Source organism: Ziziphus jujuba, chromosome 12 (assembly GCF_031755915.1).
Source record: "Ziziphus jujuba cultivar Dongzao chromosome 12, ASM3175591v1".
Classification (NCBI taxonomy): domain Eukaryota; kingdom Viridiplantae; phylum Streptophyta; class Magnoliopsida; order Rosales; family Rhamnaceae; genus Ziziphus; species Ziziphus jujuba.
In genome coordinates, this window is record NC_083390.1 from 10,856,321 (window position 1) to 10,879,750 (window position 23,430).

Below are 23,430 nucleotides of genomic sequence, written 5' to 3' on the forward strand. Positions count from 1 at the left end.
TTCAATTATATTTGGTGAACTTTTCTTCTTTAGCAGTCTGAAAGGCCCAGATGAAAATCCAAAAAACCATCCCACATTAACACCTACCCATAAACAAATGATGTAGCAAAGCTAACTAGACGAAACAGCAACCTAACAATCAAGAAAGCCCAAAGGTAAGCTACTAAGACAAAGCTTAGCAAACAAATGACACACAGACACGCGGACAAACAAAATTGTAACGTTAATAAAAACCTTTTTTCCCAAATGTCTTGGCTCGAATTGCAGAGACCAATTTAAGCTTCTCTAGCCATTTCGTGCATCAGGTTGGAAGGGATAAATTCCAATATTGTTTCTCCATTTTGACATTTTTTCATGGGCTTCACTGATCGTGTCTATTTTTTTATGCATAATTGGTATATATCTATATATATATATTTTTTTCATTCACAAATTTTTTTAAAAAATATTTTTGAAACATTTGAGGAAGAAATTGTTTGGCTCACGAGAAAATGAAATAGAATCTCGAATATTCGAAGAATGTGCATTAAAAAGGGACAATGGGGTCTTGATCTTGGTTTATGGTTTCTTTCTTTCTTGAAATTCTTGCCTTTTTTTCTTTCCCCCTTAAAGGAAAAAAAAAAAAAAAAAAAAAAAAAAACCAGATTTTAAACGTTAGATTGCACTGCCAGCTGCGTAAATTCTACAACTACTGCTGCTACTATTATTATTTTTGGAAGGAAAAGCTTATGTCTAAAATTTGTAAAGAAAATAAGTTAAATTGTGTTTTTTTTTTTTAACGCAAAATTAAATCATTTGGAAAGCAAATTAGGTAAACCAAATATATAAATATTAAATTGATTTTATTTTGGTGATATAGACATGTGTAATCAATAAATTTAATATACTTTTACCCAAAAAAAAATCTTTTATTTTTAAGTTCACCATCAAATTATAGTCCAATTCAATTTGCACCAAACACAGAGATAGCAATGAAATTAGTTTTTTACAATCCAATTCTAAATTCCAAATAGTCGTCGTGTATGTATCAAACCCGGCCTAAGGATACTTTGGACAACTATTTTGAAAACACATTATAGATACATGCATACAGTACATATTAGAACAGAAGAGCATAGCAAGAACTAGTTTAAAAAATAAATAAATAAGAAGAAGAAGAAGAAGCAGCTTGGAAATTAATTGGGGATCAAGCAGGAAATGATACAACAAAGCCTTATGATTGAAGCATGCGTGTTATTATATTTCATCTGGAAGGGTGAACATTAAGCCGATCAAGGCACAGCCAGGGAAAAATAATCTTCTCATACACAAACGTTTTGGTGAGTCAGTAAGCATCGGAATGAAATCAGGAGTTCACTCAAACACTTCAGTAGAGAGGCTATAAAAAGTCTTATGGTTAAACAAATACCTCATAGTGAAGTGTTCAAGGGAACTCTAGGGGACACCCTGATACATGAGCTTAATTTTACTATATAATAATCATTAGACTCTTTCACCCGCTATATATGTTTATGTTCGATCGCCAATATATAAACATTCGAGTGATTATAATACGTTGGTAGTGAACCTAGACACAATCTTGAATCAAATTTAAAGACTAAGAAAAGAAGAATCTTAAGAGTGTGTGGGGCTGTATCCATCCCTTTGTATCTTTTTCTCGCTCTGTCTATTTGTCCACCCTTCCTTAACTTTTCTCTCACCCAAAATCTTTTTCAAGGATCTAGCTAGCCCTAGAACATACACCCAATTTAGAAGCTAAGATTCTCTACTAAAAAAGTTTTCTCCAAGTTGAGCATCTATTTATGTCTCACCCTGGCCCACACTCTTCTGGTGATTTCTTGATGATCATTAATTCATCATTGGATCTTGAAATAATCGATAATGGATTAATTGACCACACATATTTTTTAGCAGGTACAAGAAAAAAAGTTGTCATAATCAAGCTTATGTTTTTTGCCCTAGCTAGTGTTTTAAGATTTTATTCCAATATGAACAAAGGTATATGCGTGGAAGCTGAGGTTGTGACCACATACACGCTCAATGTAATATCATTCCTTTACGTAGATCAATCTCCACCTTCCCCATATTTCTTACCAGGTTCACTTTCGTCTCTTGCTTTACTTTTATATCAAAACCCAAGATATTAATGAACACTAGCTCCTATAAATAGAAGGTTCAACAATTTGTAAGGCATTCCAGCTTTGCCTGTCCACAAAAAACAAGATTAATGGGGGAGAAACGAATCGTGAGGTGTTCCCAAGAGTTCCCTTCATCACTTCATCGGAGCAAATTTAAGACCTCTTTGATGACGGAATGGGGTAAATTTGTGCTGCTGAAGTGTTTGGGGGGACTCCCGGTGACATCTTGACACTTTTAGCATTCCCATGTTGCTGAGTATGTAATCATAATTTCTCAAGCATTTTTTATAAATTAGGATTTGAAGTGATTTTAGAATTTGCTATTTATGAGATCTATGCTTTGTTTTAGTTTTTTTTTTTTTTTTTTTTTTTTGGTTCTTTGTTTTTCTTTTTTGGGTTAAGAATATTTACAATGCAGACGATCTGCATGCTGGATAATAATGATTTTTTAAAAAAACCGTCGTCAATATTTGTCTCTGTGTGAGAGTATTGACGACGGTTTCTGACAGCATACGGACCATCCGTGCTATAGAGAATCTCTATATATATATATTTCTATCGAATGTCAGCAAATCCCAGTTTTGATTAATGTTAGGGATAATCGACCTCAAGGATGACAGAATTCCAAACTAAGCAGCTTGCAACAGATGAGTAAAATACATTCTATTCTAATTACTATAATACTCATAAAAAATTTCCATTAGTTCCAACTTCTCTAAACTTACCTCTTTTTCTGTTTTATTCAAATTAGTTCCCTTCTTTTCTATTGTCATTGGCATGATCTTTCCTCCAAAATAATCACCAACAACATTTTTCCTCTCGCCAACTATACGAACTACATGCCCAACTCAATGACAGTTTAATTTAACATTGTTTCCTACGAACGCAAACCTAGTTTCAAATAAAACAAAAAGAAAAAAAAAATGCTTTGCTTACAATATTTGCTCAAATTTTACATGGTTAGCTTCTAAATTTTCAATAACAGATAGCTGTTATACATCCTCATTTGCAACCTAAAAGAAACTGCTCAGAGTCAATACCATTGTCTGCCTATAATGTGTGTACGAACATAATCAATATTAACATATCAAAGATTTACGTCAGTTTATTTTTTAAAATAAATCCAAGATTTAACTGGGAGCAACAAATATTGAAAGGAACCAAATATTCCCCAACCTAAAGTCCGAAATTAGTAACAGAAAAACTATACAAAACATTAATATATGGACGCAAATATGTGTATCAATTTTGTTCCTCTTGGGCTAGACTCCTAAGATAGAAAATGATAACAAGTTTTGAATTTAATGACAAGACCCGTCTCAAAATTTGCAAAGTAACCCTGTCTAGGAAAAGTCCCATTAGACATTTACTATAGAAAAATTCTACAAAACCTGTCAGGATCCGTCCAAAATTCCTCACTGGAATCCTACCGGACCCTCCAATGGAAAATCTGACAGAACCTCCCCTAAGGTTTAGACTTACCACAATTTTCCTGCACTAAAAATACACTTCTATATATACCCCTTATTCCTCCCACATTACTACAATTTGTTTCCACAAATTTACAACACTACAAAATAATAACAGGGAATCAATATATGATTCAATAAATATGTGTCCAATCAGTATACAGAGCATTATACAAATGATTGTGAAATTAATACAATGACAGATGAAGCAATACAAGATGGAGAGGAAAAAGGAAAGAAATGCTTCTTGCACTTTTGGCAATAAACTGAGATGTCGGGCTCGCCCCGGACGATCAATGTCTCCCAACCTGGGCCTAGGAGAATGGAATTTAAAAATATGAGATGCTAATCATCTCAGTGAATAACCCAATCTACTATACAATTATAATAATAATAATAATTATAGTACACTTGATTTATTAAAAATAAATAAATAAATAGATAATAATTAATCGGAAATAATATTTTCTCTCAAAACCCTCACCATTCATTCCATTGGAAAAGTTCTCCGTTTAAAACATTTTCGCAAAACCCAATATTTTATGCCCCAAAAATCAAGGAATAATTAATTTAATAAAAATTTAAATAATCCAAATTTACAATGAAATAAATTGAAATAAAATAATTTATAACAATTATTAAATAATTAATGCATGTCATAACAATTAATACCGAAATATTAATAAAACTCACTTTAAAACAATTCATGAAATAATTAAATAATTAAAATAAATCAATTTATTGAATAATTAAGCAAAGGATAAATTAAATAAAATTAAAACCTTCATTTGAAATAATTAATTAAAAATAACATTAAATATATTCTTAATTTAAATACAATTTCAAAATATTTATTTTGAAAATCATGTTCTGAAAACCACTTGATGCACCCACTATATACTAGTGGCGCCAACGATACCCCGCGTCCCAAGGTACCACCAGACAAGAGGTTAAAGAGAGAAACTGGCATACGGTGGCGTGGTGTCCCATCGTGCCGCTGCTAACAGGCATCCCGGCCATGGAGGGGCGGCCTACCCTCATCCGATGGCAACCACATGACAACCCCATAATCACCTGTGCACTACTCACACCTACCTGCGCACTCATCACATCCACCTGCGTGCTAATCATATCCATGTATAAAAAACATCAGTACGTGTATGGTGCATCTAAAAGTCATAAATCATAAATCAATATTTTTCAAAATCTCAAAATCTTATAAATACCGCCAGGTTTATTCCATCCAATTAAACCCGTAAATATTCCACAATTCCCTTATAAATCATCGTCATAAATCCATCGCACAATTTCCATCAATTTCAAATCCATCAACTTTCAAATGCATCAATTTTCCAATCCACAATATTCAAATGCGTAAGCATAATTTTTAAAATATTGTCCTTAGATCTTTAAAATTCAAGATAGGCATAATTTCATTAAAATCCCATAAAATTTCCAAAATTCATAAATCCATATAAATGAATTTTTATTGCTTGAAATAACCTCATAATAATTTCAACAATAAATCAATAATGTTAAAACTCATAATTTCTTTAAATATCAAATTTTCATAAAATGAATTTCCACAATTCATCAAAAACGAAATATGCTTCGGTGCACACACATATACACATTTCAAATTGTCCAAATATTAGCATTAAAATTTAATTTGCAATTTATCACATAATTAATATAATATAAACATCTAAATATTAAAATATAACGAAATATAATTAAATTGACACCCGAAATTAATTTTTAAAGGTGGGTTACTCACCTCGAGCACGCAATTAACCCAAGATCCTCCATGGGATAAATTCCACAGCGCATACGTGCTCCTAGAACAACAATATTACACAACTCAAATAAATTAATATTTTATTCGGATAAATAACATCCAGTATCCAGGGGGTTTAACATAAATGTTAACCAAAATTTGCGAGTAACATACTGAATCGAAGCTTATGGAACGAGGATCACATTACCGGCCTTCTTTGACCCCAATTCCGCCGGTGGTGGTCGGAATTTGCCCGGGAAGTATTGGCCAAACTTTGCCTCCTCATAACTCGTGAACCACTTCGAATTTAAACAATTGGAGACCATATTTGAACTCAAAAGACCCAAAATAGGGGGAAAATGGTGGAAGATCGGACTGGACTAGCCGGAAACGGCGAGAATCGCCGGAAAATTGGAGGCTGGCATCGCCGGGGAATGGGCTCCTTCCTTGGCTGGCGCATGTGGCTGTCCAGTGACCAGAAATTGAGAAACAGCAAGGACCCGAGAGGAGGAAAAGGAAAGGAAAAGAAAGAAGAAGAAAGGTTCGAGGGGGGCTGGGGTGTTTTTCCCATGTGGGGGAAGGAAAAAAAAGAAAAGAATAGAAAAGAAAAAGGAAAAGAAAATAAAAGAAAATAATTAAATAATATTAAAATAATATTATTGTATAGAATAATAATAAAATAATATGGTATTTAATTATGGTCGACATGTGACATCTCACCGTTGTGACACATGGCATCCTTTATTAAGTCACACGTGGCATACTATTCACATATTTAAAAATAATACTGTATTTGAAAAATTCTACAGGTCCATAACTTTCAAACCACATATCCAAATCGGACGTACCACTAGTCTATGAACTCGTATCGAAGAGTACTTCACAACCATGCATGAGTCAAAGCTCAAATTTGCATGAACAAAAAGTCAACTCCGGCACCCCTTGGACAGTTTGGACCTCAACTGGTTTTGCTCATAACTTTCAAACCGCAGCTCCGTTTTCAACATGCTACTAGTCTATGGACTTGTGACAATGTGTACTTTTTAATGGTACCTCGGTTAATGTGAAATTCCATTAGGAACAAAAAGTCAACATTTGACCCCTTCTCGGTCAACGACAATCAAACCTGGTCAACCTTGGTCAAATTTGAGAAATTTCCGGTGTACTTCGGGACGAGATGTTACAAAACCTCTCTTAAAATATAGACAACCCAAAAATTATCCTGCACAATCTCTAAGCTACATTTCATCAATCAACAACCACCATCACATTCACAACCACAACATAAATTCAATACTACAAACCCAGTACCTAAACTTGGAGCTTTTCATCCAAATGCCAATTTAATGAAATTTAACTTTCTAGTGGATCCTATTAACATCTAATTATACAAAACCAATTCAAATTTGGTCCAAAATTGTCCAAATATGTCTAATTTTATCTAGTATTTAACTAATTGATCCAAAAATGAAAACATTATCAAATAATGTCTAAAATTCACATATTAAATGTCAATGGAAAGCTTATGGAATAGATAATAAGATGGTAAGCTCACCTTGATAAAAAAATGTCGTCGATTATCAAAAACACATCGAAAAATTCAATCAAATTTGATGTTGATGAATCTCTTAAACCATGAAGAATTTTGACAAACGAAGGTCAGATTTGAACTTAAAGGGTCTAAAATAGAGGATAAGGGTATATAGGCCGGCTTGAAATGGCCAAAAATCTAGCCAACCAACCACATCCTTGTCGACCTTTAGTTGTGAAAATTGGAGGTTGTGGTCACTGTTGAGTGGGTTCTCATGGTGGCTAGCACATGTGAGCAGTTGTGGCCAAAAAAAGGTTAAATAGGCACAACCTAATTGGAGGTGGAAACAAGTCGGGTAAGGTTCCATGGGGTTTGCAATGTTTTAGGGACATTTTGGATTTTTTTGAATTGTTTAAAGAAAGCTTGGGTCCCCATGTATATATAGACCATTGGGTACTAAGAGACAAAAATTCGATACTAATTTAGGCACTGATATAATATTACTAATATTTAAAAGCTTCTCAGAACCATAACTTCTAAATTGTAATCCAGAATCAAGCATGTCGATAGTCTACGAGCTCATATTGATGAGCTCTACTCAATGGTATAAAAGTCAAAGCCAAAATCCATCTCTAAAGAAAAATCCAACTTGATCCTACTTAAAAGTCCAATTTGGTCAAATATGGTCAACTCCTCAAGATTTCAAATTTCAAGTGTTTTTTTTTTTGGATGGGTTGTCACAATGCATGAATTGAGTTTTTTGACACAAAAGGCCATGTCGAGCATTGTTAATGATAGGTTTTGAAGTGATCCTACAACTAGTTAGTATTCTATGCTTGAAGAAAGAGAGATGCCATCAAGGGAGGCGTTCAATGAGATGGGCATTAATACCTCTTTAGCATCAATCATCTTTGTGTGGTCAAGAATGTCAAGGATATACTTCTGTTAAAATGAGAAAATTCTAATTGTTTCAGGAATTACTTCAACTCCAAAAAAACAGCTCTCAAGTTACAAGGTTCTTAAATGAGAATTGAGGAGACAAAGATGCTACAAACTGGGTCATAAGGGAATTATTGTTTCCTATCAAAATTATGTTGTCAACATAAACAAGTAGGTAAAGAATCAATCCATTATGCATGTAGTCAAATAAAGAGGTGTTAGAGTAGGAGTTTTTGAAGCCATATGATGGGAGAAATTCCTTGAGCTTGGTGTACCAAGCTCTTGGAAGTTGTTTGTGGCCATAGATTACCTTCTAACTAGCATGTAATGACTAGTGCAAGCAGGTAAAATGCACCAGGAAGCTATCTAATGTCTAATCGTACATTGTCTAAATATGAATTAGGAGATTATTTAAATATAATAATAGTCACTCTCATAATATTGAGATCTTTTTAAAACGGTTGGTTTAAGGGTTTGAAAGAACTCCGAAGCTAAATGTATTAGACGAGAGTAATCCAAGGATAAGTGATCTCTTGGAAAACTTTTAGCAAAAAATCTCATATAGAATGCGGTAACAAAATTGGAGACAATATCAGTAAAAAGTGACAAATTTGTAAAATGAAAACAAGGTGGTACAAATGATACCAGAAGCTGTACCCTAGCGGAAATGTTCCAATGAGGACATAGAATTCCAAGGAAGTGAATTGTGACAACTAGTGTAGGTGGGTACGAAGCACTGGCAAATTATCTATTGTTTAATCTCACATTACCTGAATATGGATCAGATGATAATTCAAATATAATAATAATCACTTTCATAATACCAAAACATTTTTAAAATAGTTAGCTTTAAAGTTCAAAAGAACTTCGAAATTAAGCACGCTCAAACAAAAATAATCTAAGCATGAATGATCTTTTAGTAAACTCTAAACAAAAAATCTCATAGCGAGTGTGTTAATAAATTGAGAATAATATTGATAGAGAGTTATAAATCCGCTAATAAAGAGAGAATGTTATATTCAAGAGGACATTGTTGACATTTAACTAGCAAATCCTCCAATTTTGAGATAATGCAAGGCATAGAACAAGTTGAATTGTGAATGACTTGATTAATAGATTAAAAGTGTTAAAAGGAGTCGAGCACAGATCATTGGTGGAAGCCTTTAGAAACTAATCGTGCTTTGTACCAGTTTATAGTATTATTTAGATTCTGTTCAATTCCTTATACGACTGAACTTTTTCACCAATTTAAATAGTAGCCCAGCATGCAGGTTATTCAGCAGATATGCCAAGTGTCCAAATCGTGTATTTTGTTTTGAAGAAAGGTAAATCATCAGGATACATATCCAATAGCTAATGGATATGCGTGTTTTGAGCTTCATAAAACAATCCATTCTCCTGTTACCCAAAAAAATAAAAAAATAAAAATTGAATCCATTCTCCATTAAAAAACTAATTACTGGTTAGATTCACGTTTTTCCTCGTGTGCTTTCTACGCTTTCCCAACTCTCACACCCTTTCCATTTGCTCTCTCTCTCTGCATTCCCTGTCTCCCCTGAGGCCTCGGTCCTGACCATAGGTCTGGTGTGCAAGGCCCCAAAAGTTTCCAAAGTATATATTTTAAATATTTTTTAATTTTTTAAAAATATTTAATATAGTTTGAAACATTAAAATTTAATTGTTTTAGTAAAAATACTAATACATGATGGGCTGTTTTTTTCATTTTTGGTTGTTCTTATTAATCAGCCATTAATACCTTTAAATGATATTGTAATTTTCTTAAAAAAAAATACAACTATGATTACACTTTTCTCCAATAAAGCTATAATTTTGTGTCATTAACCTTTATATTTCTTACATATATATATAACAATATTGTTATTTTTTTTTTTGTAAAAATACTTTTTGGTTATTCTTATCAATTAGTTATTAATACTTTTAAATAATATTGTAATTTAAAATTTTTTAATTTAATAAAAATTATTATTTTTGCTCACTGTATTTATTATTTATTTTAAATAAAAAGCAAAATTATTAATGGCCTAAAGCTCCCAAAATCTCAAGGCCGACCCTGGCTTCCCTACTATGCCACCACAACCTTGTTTGCCCTGTTCCATAGCATCCCATCACATGCGTCGTGACGTGTAACAATCTCAGTAAGTTGAGACTAATGTTAAACTGCATTTTCGTACAGAGTAATATCTAGAATGTGGTTGCCTTTTCTCTTTCTGATTTGTAAGTTTGTCCGATAGATTGCATCGTAGTCCGTCACTCTCAACAATAATGACTGCCATGATGTTCGACCCCCTCCCTTATTTTTTCCACAATAAATGTCATAAAATAAATTTCGTACAATACTATAAACCACTGCAATGGTAAAATGTAGTTGTTGCTTGGTATACCACCTTTAATTTTGAGCTTTGGATTTTTAGACCCAAAAAAAAAATAAAAAAAGAAAAAGGAGAGGATAATAGTTGTAGGTAACAGGGGGGTCCAGCAGAGAAGATCGCTAAGGTCCTTCAATGGCTATGCAACAATCAACTTCTGAGACAAGCGCATAACAGGACACCTGTTCTCTCTTCCAATGATAATGCATTTGGGTTCTCACCCATGATGCACATGTGGTATATATGGAAATCCCACTTCTTATAGTTTTGTGTTTTATTTAATGCGTATCGATTTTTTCTTTTTAACCGCTATGATTCTATATGTTGTTCCTATGTGATAGAGATGGATACACTGTTAATTTGTATGTAGGTAGCTAATAAATTTCACAATAGAAAAGTTATTGAATTTAATTTTTGTAGTTCCACAGCGATAGTCCAAACCATTGCTTTTTTGTTGTTTTAAGTTATAGAGTTAAGGATGTTAAAATGGTGTGGAGCTTTTTCAATTACACTGTCATGATAGTGATTATGTTTTTTATTTGTTCTATTATTATTATTTTGAAAACCTATATAAAGCGAGTACTATTCATGATGCCTATATGGTAACGCTAAAGCATGATAATGAAAATATATTATTTGAATAATGAATAATAGAAGAAAAAAAAATATATATATATATATATATATATCAATATTAATAATCAACTTATACAAGAATTATCCTCTTTCCTATAAAAAGAATGAAGATGAATGCTTAAAAGCAAAACTCACAGGATTAGACAACTACCGCATACTATTACACAATTTTATTGTCTCTAGCCGACAAAAACTGCTTTAGAATTTCTTGTACCAAATACCTCACAACTTTTTCCTGATTCAATTATTATATCATTTTACATTAATTTCAAAAGGAATGCAGTTAAAGTTCTTATCTTTTAACTAATGCATTTGTAGTTTTTTTGTAGAAATAAATATTATTAAACCAAGAACAGCTAAAAATATAATTTATAGTCTGTAAGTGTTGGAGATGTATGACTACAACGCTGGTTCATCAGCACTGAAGTGGTGTTGAAGAATGGGGATAGGTGAAAACAGAACAAATTAGAAACAATTTAATTAATTTTTTTAATTAATAGAATTAGTTGCATGGTGATGCTGTCTCTGTCGCTCTTACATTTAAACCGCCGCCTAAAACTCCAGCTTAATCCAACTCCATATATAAATACCCCTAACTTAACCTCCTTAATTAATCCTTATCTCTCTCTCTCTCTCTCCCCACAATTAATACTTTTCTCTCACTAACTTACTCAATCACTCTCACCCACAGAGTTTCTCTCTGTAACTCTTTTTTCTCTCTGTTCCTGGAATTTGGGGCTCTCTGGTAGTTGAAGGAGAGTTGGGCACTACCTAATATCCTTGAAATGGCCAATAGCTTCCACATTAACGACGGAGAAGCCAAGCTTCCCAAGCCGCCGCCATCCTCCTCGTTCCTCAGCTCGTCGGCTCCATTCAGAGCCCGAAAGAAGCCCAGCGCCGCTGCCGGCTCCGACGTCGATGACATCATCACCCTCTTGCACGGCTCTGATCCAGTTCGCGTCGAGCTCAACCGCCTAAAGAACGAAGTTCGAGGTTAGCTCCTCATTGTTTCTTTATTAAATTAAGCATTACTCTCATTTATGAATGATTATGCATAGCTTTTTATCTTTCATGGTTTATAAAGTAATTTCACTTGGAGATGGTTGATGGAATGCCTTTCCTTAGATATTGGTTAAGTATTATTCCATGTGTCCATGCTTGCCAAGAACATGGGTTTTTAAAATAAGAGCTGCAAGAAATTATTTCTTAAAAACTTGTTGAAGGGTACAAATATGAGCACGGTTTTCATTTAAGTTTGCTAATTTTGATGATTTTTGGGCCTACTTAATAACTATTGACCTTTAAAATTTATCAATATCATTAAATATTTGGTGTTTTAAGGTGTTACAATACTGGTGTTTTCACTATTAGCCCTGTTATAGATAGTTGTGTAATCAGTCATCATGGAATGATTCTCTGTAGGAGTTGCTGTTTTTTGAATCCTTAAGGTTTGTTAAAGGAAAGAAAATGCTTGCAATGTTATTGCTAATGTACAAATGAAGTAGTTATGGGACTTTGACTTGAGGTTTTTGGTTTCAAATAACAGATAAAGATAGGGAATTGGGTGATGCACTTGCAGAAATAAAGTCATTGAAGAATTCCGAACGCCTGAAAGAGAAGGCAGTCGAAGAGGTACTAGATTTTGACATTAACTCCATAGATTTCCTTGTAATGTCATATATCAATGCATTATTATTTTCTATTCCCGATCCATATGATAATTAATTTTTAGTTCCTGTCTTTGTTGAAAATAATGTCAAATGTTAAACAATCAATCCTGGTTCCGTTGAATGTTTTATTAGACTGTTTACACAGCTAGATTGTACAACTATGGATCTCATACTGAAAAGTTGATATTCGGACTCATTAATGATTTCAGTTGACGGATGAGCTAAACAAAGTGGACAGAAAACTTAAAGCAACTGAAGCCCTTTTAGAAAGCAAGGTAATACTTTTGTATTCGTTAATTAACTGATTAATGTAATTATCATGTTCTGTAACCATATTTGTGAATTTATTCTACTTATAATAATTAGTACGTTGTAATTTGCAGAATCTTGAGATAAAAAAAATTAATGATGAGAAAAAGGCTGCTTTGGCTGCACAATATGCTGCAGAGGCTACACTTAGAAGAGTTCATGCTGCACAGAAAGATGATGAATTGCCTCCCATTGAGGCCATTGTCACTCCATTAGAAGCAAAGCTTAAGCTGGCCAGGCAGGAGGTATACTTTCCAATTATATTTGGTCTTTCTAGCCATTGCCACTGACAATTCAAGTGACAAGCTGACTATTTTTCATCTGCTCTATGTCTTCGTTATCAGGTAGCAAAGTTGCAGGATGACAATAGAGCACTTGATCGGCTAACAAAATCCAAGGAGGCTGCTCTTCTTCAGGCAGAGAGAATTGTTGAGATTGCTGTTGTGAAAACAACCTTGGTTGATGATCTGTTAAATAAGAACCAAGAGCTAATGAAACAGATAGAAATATGCCAGGTTTTAAATTTTGTATAATTTCCCTTCTGCACACTATATGAATTATTGGGTATCATTTAGTGGCATCACAGTTTATAGAAGTCATATGGCTGTGTTTTTCTTATTTCAGGAGGAGAACAAAATACTTGACAAAATGCATCGAAAAAAAGTTGCTGAGGTTGAAAAGCTAACTCAAACTGTTCATGAGCTTGAAGAGTCTGTTTTGGCTGGTGGGGCTGCTGCTAATTCTGTGCGTGATTTCCAGAGAAAAGTGCAGGAGATGAATGTAATGACTGTTATTTGTAGCTCCTTTAATAAAAATCATTTAGTGTTTCCTCTAATTGTGTCATGCAGCTTGCTTCTAACCTCAAATGCTTATGTTATGTAGGAGGAGAAAAAAACTTTGGAACGAGAGGTGGCTCGTGCCAAGGTTTCAGCAAACCGTGTTGCCACTCTAGTTGCAAATGAGTGGAAAGATGGCAATGATAAAGTGATGCCTGTAAAGCAATGGCTTGAAGAAAGAAAATTTATTCAGGCATGTTATCAGTTAATTACAGTATTAGTGGATGAGGATGCTTGTATTGCTTCAATCCAAGATAAATATTTAAAGAAACAAACTGTTAAATTTTTCTGAAATACTTATTATGTTTCCACATTTTCCTTTCTCAGGGAGAAATGCAACAGCTTCGAGATAAACTGACTGTAGCAGAGCGTACTGCAAAGGCTGAAGCACATTTAAAGGTACATAGCAGCTCTTTATTATATCTTGTTTCTGTTACCTGTTTATTATCCTTCTCCTAGTAATTGATTATCAATTACTGACCAGGAAAAATACAGAATGCGATTCAAAGTTTTAGAGGATACGCTTAAAGCATCTAATGGTAGTTCTCAAACAGTCTCAGAGTCTAGAAGCATAAGCAACGGGCATTCAAGGCGTCAGTCTCTTGGTGCAGCTGACAACTCTAGATTATCCCCGAATGGCTATACATCAAGGAAAATTGCAAGTCCACAATTAGTGGCCCAGCATTCAAACAGTGCTAAACCAACACCAGGTGCAACAGAGAAAGACAATGCACCTACCATTGATCGTGATGACTCCCAAATGGCTGAGACAATTGGTAGATATGAGGCGAGTACGGTTGAAACTCCAATAAAGAATTCCAAAGCAGAACATGAAGATTATGTTTCAGGAATGCTGTATGACATGTTACAGAAGGAAGTTGTATCTTTGAGGAAGGCTTGCCATGAGAAAGATCAGATCCTTAAGGACAAAGATGATGCAATTGAGGTTGGATAGCATGTTTCTATTTCATATTGTAGCCTAGTCCTTCCTCTTATGCGGTTCTTAATATAATCTGTTGTTTCTGATGTGGAAACAAGTAGTTGCTGGCAAAGAAAGTTGACACATTGAATAAAGCAATGGAAGCTGAGGCCAAAAAGATGCGAAGAGAAGTCGCTGCCATAGAAAAAGAAGTTGCTGTAATGCGTGTTGGCAGGGACCATGATCAGAGAATGAGGTGCCTTAGTGCTCCAAGGGCAGCTGTAAATGGTTCTGATGCATTATCTGCGAGGTAAGAAATTGTAAAGAATTGAACCTTTTTGCTGGTCCATATATAATGCACTGCTGTTACAGTCTGCATTTTATGATGAAGATTGTAGCTTTCGTTTCCTACTGATGGTAAAAATTCTTTGAAATAATTCATTTCAATGCGAAATGCATTGTGCGGTAGCATTATCTTGGAGTCAATTTTAAGTTGTGAGTTATTTCCGATAATAACTATCTGTTCATGGCTAATAACTTCTTCCTCTCATTTCAATTTTTGTTTTTTGCCAGGAATGCAAGAAAGTCATGGGCCATTTGTATGGCTGTGACACAAGGACCAAACAAGGGCAGTATATTTTCTCTTGGCTCTACGATCGATATGGCAGGCTAAAGGCCAAGGCCCCTCTAAAAGAATGGTCGAATGTAAAAGTATATAATATGAAATAATATAAATATAAATATAAATATAAATATATATACATGCATGCATATATATATATATATATATATATATACATATTATATTATATTATATTATATACTTTGTATATACTTTTTTGTCTCTAAATTATTTTATTTGTTATATAAAATAAAAATGTTTTGGGGTGCATCCAGTAAAATTTATAAGAAAAGTAAATTATTTACGCCATTTCAATTTTGTCTATTTTATTTAGATTTTATGTTTTTAAAAAATATTATTAATCTGGTTTTAATTTTTTATATATATCAAAGTAGGTTTATTTATTAGTTTTATAACTTTTTATTAGTTAATTTTTACAGTTAAAAGTTCAAAATAAAATTCAAAATCTGAATTTTATGATTTAATAGCATTATAAAAATATATTATCGGTCTTTAATTGTTAAAATGAACTAACAGAAATTAATAGATTAGTCTCTTTTAATAAGGAGTAAATAATGATTTTTCAAAACCGTGAAGTTTAAATAAAATAATTACAAAACTAAAGAGGTGTGAATACAATTTTTCCTTACAAAAATATTATGTATTTTACAAATTAACAATAAACATTCATTGTTTATAAATAATATTATAAAAAATTATATAAATTTTAATTAGAAAATAGCTGTTAATTTTGAAAATGAGTTGAGAATGGTTAGTACATAATTTTATAAGCAAGGAAGACATCAAAATATCAAGTATCCATTTTTTAAAATAAAATTTTGAAGTTAATAGGAATAAATAATAGATTTCACATAAAAATCAAAAGATTTTTGTAAAAGTAGGCACTACTCTTATCAGAATTGAATGAAAAATATTAAATTAAAAACTCGATCAGAATGGAAAATATTCATACGTCAGCATCACCATTAAGAGGAGTGAAACCCTTCATTTGAGGATTTTGATCAAATTGAGTTGTTGGATGAAAAAATATTCGGACTGGCAATAAAATGGATACTTCAGCTAGAATGCTGTGTAAAACCATCTAGATTACGGTTCATAAGAAAAAATATATATATCAAAAAAAAAAAAAAAAGCATGTCCGGCTAATCATGGTCTACTGTGCAATGGAATAAGAATTAAGGTTTTCTGAATATGGTAATAGCTGCATTTATATACAGAATAACTATTTTTTTTTAAATAAAAATAATTATTTATAGGAGTAGAAAATTAAGAAATGATTGATAATTTTTATTTATATATTTGGTAAAAGTATTGACTTAAAATCAATATTTAGTCTTTATCAATTTGTTTTTTCAAAAATGTTTAAATTTGATAAAATTTAATTAAAAATTAAATTTTATATTTATTTATATATTTTTAGCATGAGATAATTAATTTAAATTTAAATATGATAAGAATATTTTAAAATTTATATAGATTAAAATATAAAAATAGGAATTCTAAGGTTTTAAAAATGAATTGTTATTCTTTCAAACAGAGGCATATCTATTCCTATGGAATATCTATTTCCAAATTTAAAAACTTACTAAACATAGGAAAAATAAAATCTACGGAATAAGAAGTTTATTCCTATATTTATTCCATAAATCAAACAAGATATAAACATTTTTAATAATTATAAAACAAATTAAAATAAGTTTAAAAATTGGAATATTAAATTACTTAATAAAAGTAATAATAAGGTATATGTTTTCATCATTTTTAGGTTTTTCTTATTAATTGGCAATTGATATGTTTACATAGTAAAGTAATTTCACCCAAAAAAATAAAAATACTACCATAATAATTAATTGTATTATCATTATTATTATTTATTTTCAATAAAGCTACAATTATGGTAACAAAAATATTGTCACCCTTCTAATTTTCTAATTTTTTATTATTTAATTAGACTGACTATGGCATTTATTGAAATATATATATATATTAGAACAACATGATTGTAGTGATTAATTACAAATTTTTATTAATTTTAGATCTAAAAATACTAGAAGAGTTAGTTTTAAATGAACTTTAAGTGTATTATAGCATGTAGTTTTGAATTTTTTCATTTCATAAAAATTACTGTTTTTGTTCATTGTAATTATTGTTTATTTTAAATATTTATTAAAAATTAATCTACAAAATATGCCTAAGGCCTCAAAATCTCAAGGCCGACCGTGCCAAAGAATAGCATTTCTACAAGTATAAATCTCTTGTTATTTAACTTTTAAAGGCGGGTTTGGAATTGCTTATGGGAATGCTAGAATCAATTCTTATAGAATTTAAGAGTATTGATATGTTTGGTAAAATAATATTTTCCTGATTATTTTATACCTTTAGGTAGTTGAACAATTGTTTTTAAAATTAGATTGAAAGGTGAATATAAAATTTGATTATTTTATCATCATGACAAATAAATTTGAATTCCTAATACTATTAGTTAGTCAATATAATACCACATTATGTGTATTTTTTTATCCTATCAAATATTCATATTTAATTAAAACTCTCTTATAAATATAAACTCAAATAAAAACTATAATACAATTATTGATAATTTGTTATATACTCTTAACAATATTTCTTGATTCACTTTTAATATAAAAATATCATAACATAACTACATATAAATTATTTTTTTTAAAAAAAAAAACTTATATACATCATATGTCCAATTAAGTAATTGTAAAATTAACATCAATTCAATTTAATAAATTACCAAACACTTATTTGATAAGTTTTATACCTTATAGCATTTTTATTAATAGTTACTAATTGATTATTTATTCAGCATAGCTACATTTAATTTTTTGTTTAGCACAACCACGGTTAATTATTTAAGAATCCAAACAATGTTAGACTAAGCTTTAATCTTAAATTTTGAAAGGAATGGAAGGAAAGAGCAAGGAAGTCATACTCGCAGTCTTAGGTAGGCCCCCCTATTGGTTAAGAAAACAGAAAAAATAAAATAAAATAAACATGCTTTCTTAGATCATAAGCCTATGAAACCACACATATTTATATTTTTTCCGATAAAAATTAAATTTAAAAGATTTTAAAATATTTCAATTTTTTTTCCTACAAAAATATGTTTATAAAATTCAGAAAATGGGTATTAATAAAGGTTTCTACCAATATAATACCTCAAATTTATAATTCAATAATTTCCTTTTTCTTTTCACAATCCTTGTAAATCACATAAGGTGCTTAACCTTTCCTTCGAAAATTTCCTTATGCGTTCTCTGTGCCACCATTCCATTTCCAATCCAACTCCATCACCAACTCCGACTTTAACCTCATCTACTCATTTGTTGATATTCTCCACCTCTATTTCTTTGGTAAATACATATTTTGCTCTTCTTCTTTTTTTCCTGGTCCAATCTAAATTTTGCTGAAACTCTTCATTTGTTGTTGTTATTGTTATTAAAATACGTAAATTACTTTTTTTATGTGTTCTGTTCTTCAAAATTGTCTTTAGTAGTTCTCTGTAGTACCATAAAAGAGTACTCTCTTTTAAAGGCCATGACCTAAACAGCCGGACACTAAACCCCAGCTGGACACTAAACCCTATTTATTTTTGTTAGATAATCAGAACAAAACAAACAACACAAAACTTATCGAGGTTCGGCCAAGATGACCTACGTCCTCGTTGCTCCGGTGAGAGCTTCTAGTCTCTTATTAACCTTGCAGCAATTATATAGACTATCAACACTTGTATACAACACTGGTTTCACACAGAAACACAATCACAAAAACCCGAAGCCACTTCTACACCCTTTCAACTTTGTACATTCACTCTATCTCACTCAGAGATGTTCTCTCACTAAGAAAATAATACAATAGAAAGAAAGGTAGAACATGAATCTTGGAGCTCCTCTCTCTCTTTCACAATCTTGAAGAAAACTGTTATTTCTGTTACTTCCATCGAAGAGAAAGAGTTCTGTGCATACACACCAGCTTCAAAACGACGTCGTCCAACTTATTGTGAAGAATCACTCAGATTAAGACACGTAGCTTGCCGTTATTCTGTTACAGTAGACTTGAAATGACCATTTTGTCCTTCTTTATTTTCAAGTAAATGAAACGATGCGTTTTGCTCTTCTGAGACTTATCCATCGAGTTAGCTTAAGTCTTCTCCAAGTGTTGACCTCATACATACACCAGAACTTTGCAAGATGAATTTGTGGATTAAATCTTCACATATCTCCACCTAATCCTCAAATTCAACCAAATACAGAAGCTCATCACCATCTCAGCAAGATTCTTCACAAATTGGTCAGCCTGCTCCTATTCGAAACAGGTTCTTGCAAGTGTTAAACTTGCCAACAGTAAGCACTTTTGTTCCCAAAACTGAAGGATTAAACTCTGTAGGAATCTTCTCCAATCTGACTACTTTCTAAGCTGTCAAATCTCAAATGAAATGATATCTAACTTGAATGTGCTTAGATCTCTCATGAAACACTGGATTTTTACATAAATGAATTGCACTTTGACTATCTGAGTACAAAGTAACCTCCTGCTTGAGTACTTTAAGCTCTGTCAGTAGCCCTTTAAGCCAAATGGCTTCTTTTGCAGCCTCAGTTGCTGCCATATATTCTGATTCAGTAGTTGACAAGGCCACAACAGGCTGCAACTGAGATTTCCAACTTATGCAATTTCCACACAAGGTAAATGCATAAGAGGACATTGATCTTCTCTTGTCCCTATCTCCTGCATAATCAGAATCTAGATATCCATTAAGCTCCACTTCACTTGAATCCTTCTTATAAATCAACCCTTCATTTGCTGTATGCTTCAAATACCTTAGAAGCCATTTTAAAGCTTCCCAATGACCTCGGCTAGGATTTGCCATAAATCTGCTCAAAACAGTAATAGCATGAGCTAAATCAGGCCTAGTTAGAATCATAACATACATCACTGATCCCACAGCATTAGTATAAGGAACTCCTATCATGTCTTCCTTCTCCTGCTCAGTTGATGAGCATTGTTCACTTGACAATTTGAAATGTCCACCAAGAGGTACACTTGCAGGTTTTGCACTTTCCATTGAAAACCTTGAAATTACCTTCTGGATATATGAAGATTGTATCAACTTCATTTCACATCTTGACCTGTTTCTCACTATCTCAATGCCCAAGATCTTCTTAGCTGGTCCAAGATCCTTCATTTCAAACTCTGATTTTAATAAGTTCTTCACAATTTGTATAATTCTGCCATTTGGTCCAGCTAGAAGCATGTCATCTACATATAACAGTAAATACACTGCTTTATCTGTCATAGGATCTTTAAAATATAAACAGCTGTCAAAATCACTTCTTTCAAAACCAGATTTCACCACAAATGAGTCAAAATGTTTATACCACTGCCTTGGTGATTGCTTAAGTCCATACAATGACTTTTTAAGCAAGCACACCAAATCTCCACCTTTCCCTTTGATTTCAAAACCTTCAGGCTGCTTCATATATATTATTTCTTCCAATTCACCATGAAGAAAGGCAGTCTTAACATCCATTTATTCTAACTCCCATTCGAAATGAGTCACTAATGCCAACATGACTCTTATACTTGTATACTTCACAACAGGTGAAAAAACCTCATTGTAGTCTATTCCTTCCACCTGAGTAAATCCCTTGGCCACTAATCTGGCCTTAAACCTCACTGGTTCAAATTTGGACATACCCTCTTTGACCTTGTAGATCCATTTACAATCTACAACTCTTTGATTTGTTGGTGTTGGTACTAAGTCCCAAGTTTTGTTCTTATGGAGAGATTCCATTTCCTCCTTCATGGCTTCTTTCCATTTTGCTGACTCCTTAGAGTTTACTGCTTCTTTGTAACTCCTTGGCTCATTATCAGTGACTTCTTCGTATGCCACCAAGGCATAAGCAATGCAGTCTGCATAACTGTACTTCCTGTTTGGTTTCACTGTCCTCTTAGCTCTATCTCTTGTCAGCAAATAGCCAGGTGATGCTATATTCTTATTTCTTGTACTTGGTGACTGCTGTTGAGTGTGATCATCTTCAGAATCTTCCTCGGACTGTGCAGGTGTTAGTTTTTCTGGTTCATCACCTCTTGCAGGTTCATCTATTCCTTCTGAAGTTGGCCTTCCCTCTAAGTCTTCACTATCTTGGTTTTCCACCTCAGGAAACAGATTTAGACTTCGTGTCTCCACTTTGTTGCTCATTTCATCACTTGCACTGTTAGTATCTTTGCAAGGCATAGAATTTTCATCAAAAATGACATCTCTGCTAATAATAACTTTAAAACCTCTACTCTCCCTATCCCAAAGCCTATAGCCTTTAATTCCCTGAGGGTAACCTAAGAAAATACATTTCAAACTCCTAGGTTCAAGTTTCCTTCAGATTGATGTACATATGCAGCACAGCCAAAAACCCTCAGTTTGCTATAATCAGGCTTCTTACCAAGCCACATTTGTTCAGGAGTTCTAAAGTTTAAAGCTGTAGAAGGTGACAAGTTCACCAAATACATGGCTGTCATAACAGCCTCACCCCAAAACAGTTTAGGTAACCCAGATGACACTAGCATGCATCTTACCTTATCAAGTAAGGTTCTATTCATTCTCTCAGCCACACCATTTTGCTGTGGTGTGAATTTCATAGTTCTATGCCTTAGAATACCATTTGACTTGCAAAAGTCATCAAATTCTCTACTGTAAAACTCAAGACCATTGTCTGTTCTTAAAATTTTAACAGTTTTGCTGGTTTGATTTTCAACTAGCAATTTCCATTCTTTAAACCTTGAAAAAACCTTACTTTTAGCCTTTAACAAGTATATCTAGACTTTTCTAGAATATCATCAATTATGGACAAAAAATATCTGTTTCCACTCTATGTTTGCACTCTAGCAGGTCCCCACAAATCAGCATGTACATAATCTAAGACAGATTTGGCCCTATTTGAGCTCAGATTAAAACTGAGCCTATGCTGTTTTCCCAAAATGCAGGTTTCACAAGACTTAAAATTACTGACTATATCCTTCTCAAAAACATTTTGTTTATTCAAGTAATACAGGCCTTTTTCACTAATGTGGCCTAATCTCTTATGCCATAAAGCAGTTTTATCAGCAGGTGAACTTATAGAAGCATTACTCGAATTAACTAATGGCTTACCAAGTAAGACATATAGACCATTTTTCTTCTGACCCTTCATTACTACAAGTGAGCCTTTGGTCACTTTCATGACACCATTCTCTGCTTTACAGGACAAGCCAGATTCATCTAACATGCCAAGAGAAATTAAATTTCTCTTCAAATCAGGTACATGCCTTACTGCCGTGAGGGTCTTAATGGTACCATCTACTAACTGCAGCTGCACATTACCAATGCCAGTTACAGAACATGATCGATTATCGCCTAACAACACTTGGCCACCATCACACTTAGTATATGAGTTGAAACAACTCAAGTCAGGACACATGTGGAAAGAACAGCCAGAATCCAACACCCATTCAGTATGATTTTGACTTGTGGACACTACCAAAACTTTTGCAGGCTCTAAGCCAGTGTAGGCCACTACTAAATCTTCAGACTCTTGACTCTTTTCTTTCTCATCTTTCTTCTTCTTAAAACAATTTTTAATAATGTGTCCCTCTCTCTTACAGTAATAGCACCTCCTACCCCTAGTTCTAGACTTTGATCTAAAGTTTTCCCTAGACTTACTTCTATGGTCACTATGACCCCAACTTCGAGTAGCACTCCTACCCCTCACAGTAAGTCCTTCACCTTTGGATTCAGACTTCAATTCCAAGTCTCTAGATCGAAGGGCACTTACAACAGTATCTAAGGTCAAGGAATCTCTACCATACTTAATGGCATTCTTTACTTCTCTATAAGTCTCAGGCAATGAGTTCAATAAGATCACAGCATGATGTTCATCATCAAAAGTAACTTTACAATTTGCAAGGCTTAAGATTAAACGATTAAAGGCATCAAGATTTGTGTCCAAATCCTTAGTAGTATCCATCTTAAAGCCAAAAAATTGTTCAAGTAGAAGAATTCTATCAGGTAAGGATCTTACCAGGTAAAGCTGTTCAAGCTTTTGCCACATTTGAGAAGTAGTACTTTCATCATCAACTTGCCTCAGAACACTATCAGAGAGATGCAATATGATTGTGC

At 32.9% G+C, this 23,430-nt stretch overlaps 1 protein-coding gene across 1 annotated transcript; it reads left to right on the forward strand.

The window, feature by feature from the left end:
• The first annotated feature begins 11,485 nt into the window (after nucleotides 1-11,485).
• Nucleotides 11,486-15,374, forward strand: LOC107428829 (microtubule-associated protein 70-2). The gene is given in 11 exon segments (XM_060813091.1): nucleotides 11,486-11,870; nucleotides 12,424-12,509; nucleotides 12,757-12,822; nucleotides 12,931-13,101; nucleotides 13,201-13,371; nucleotides 13,481-13,636; nucleotides 13,739-13,889; nucleotides 14,024-14,091; nucleotides 14,177-14,638; nucleotides 14,734-14,921; nucleotides 15,185-15,374. Coding segments are annotated over 11 exon segments (1,827 nt in total). The 5' UTR covers nucleotides 11,486-11,662; the 3' UTR covers nucleotides 15,285-15,374.
• Nucleotides 15,375-23,430: the final 8,056 nt, after the last annotated feature.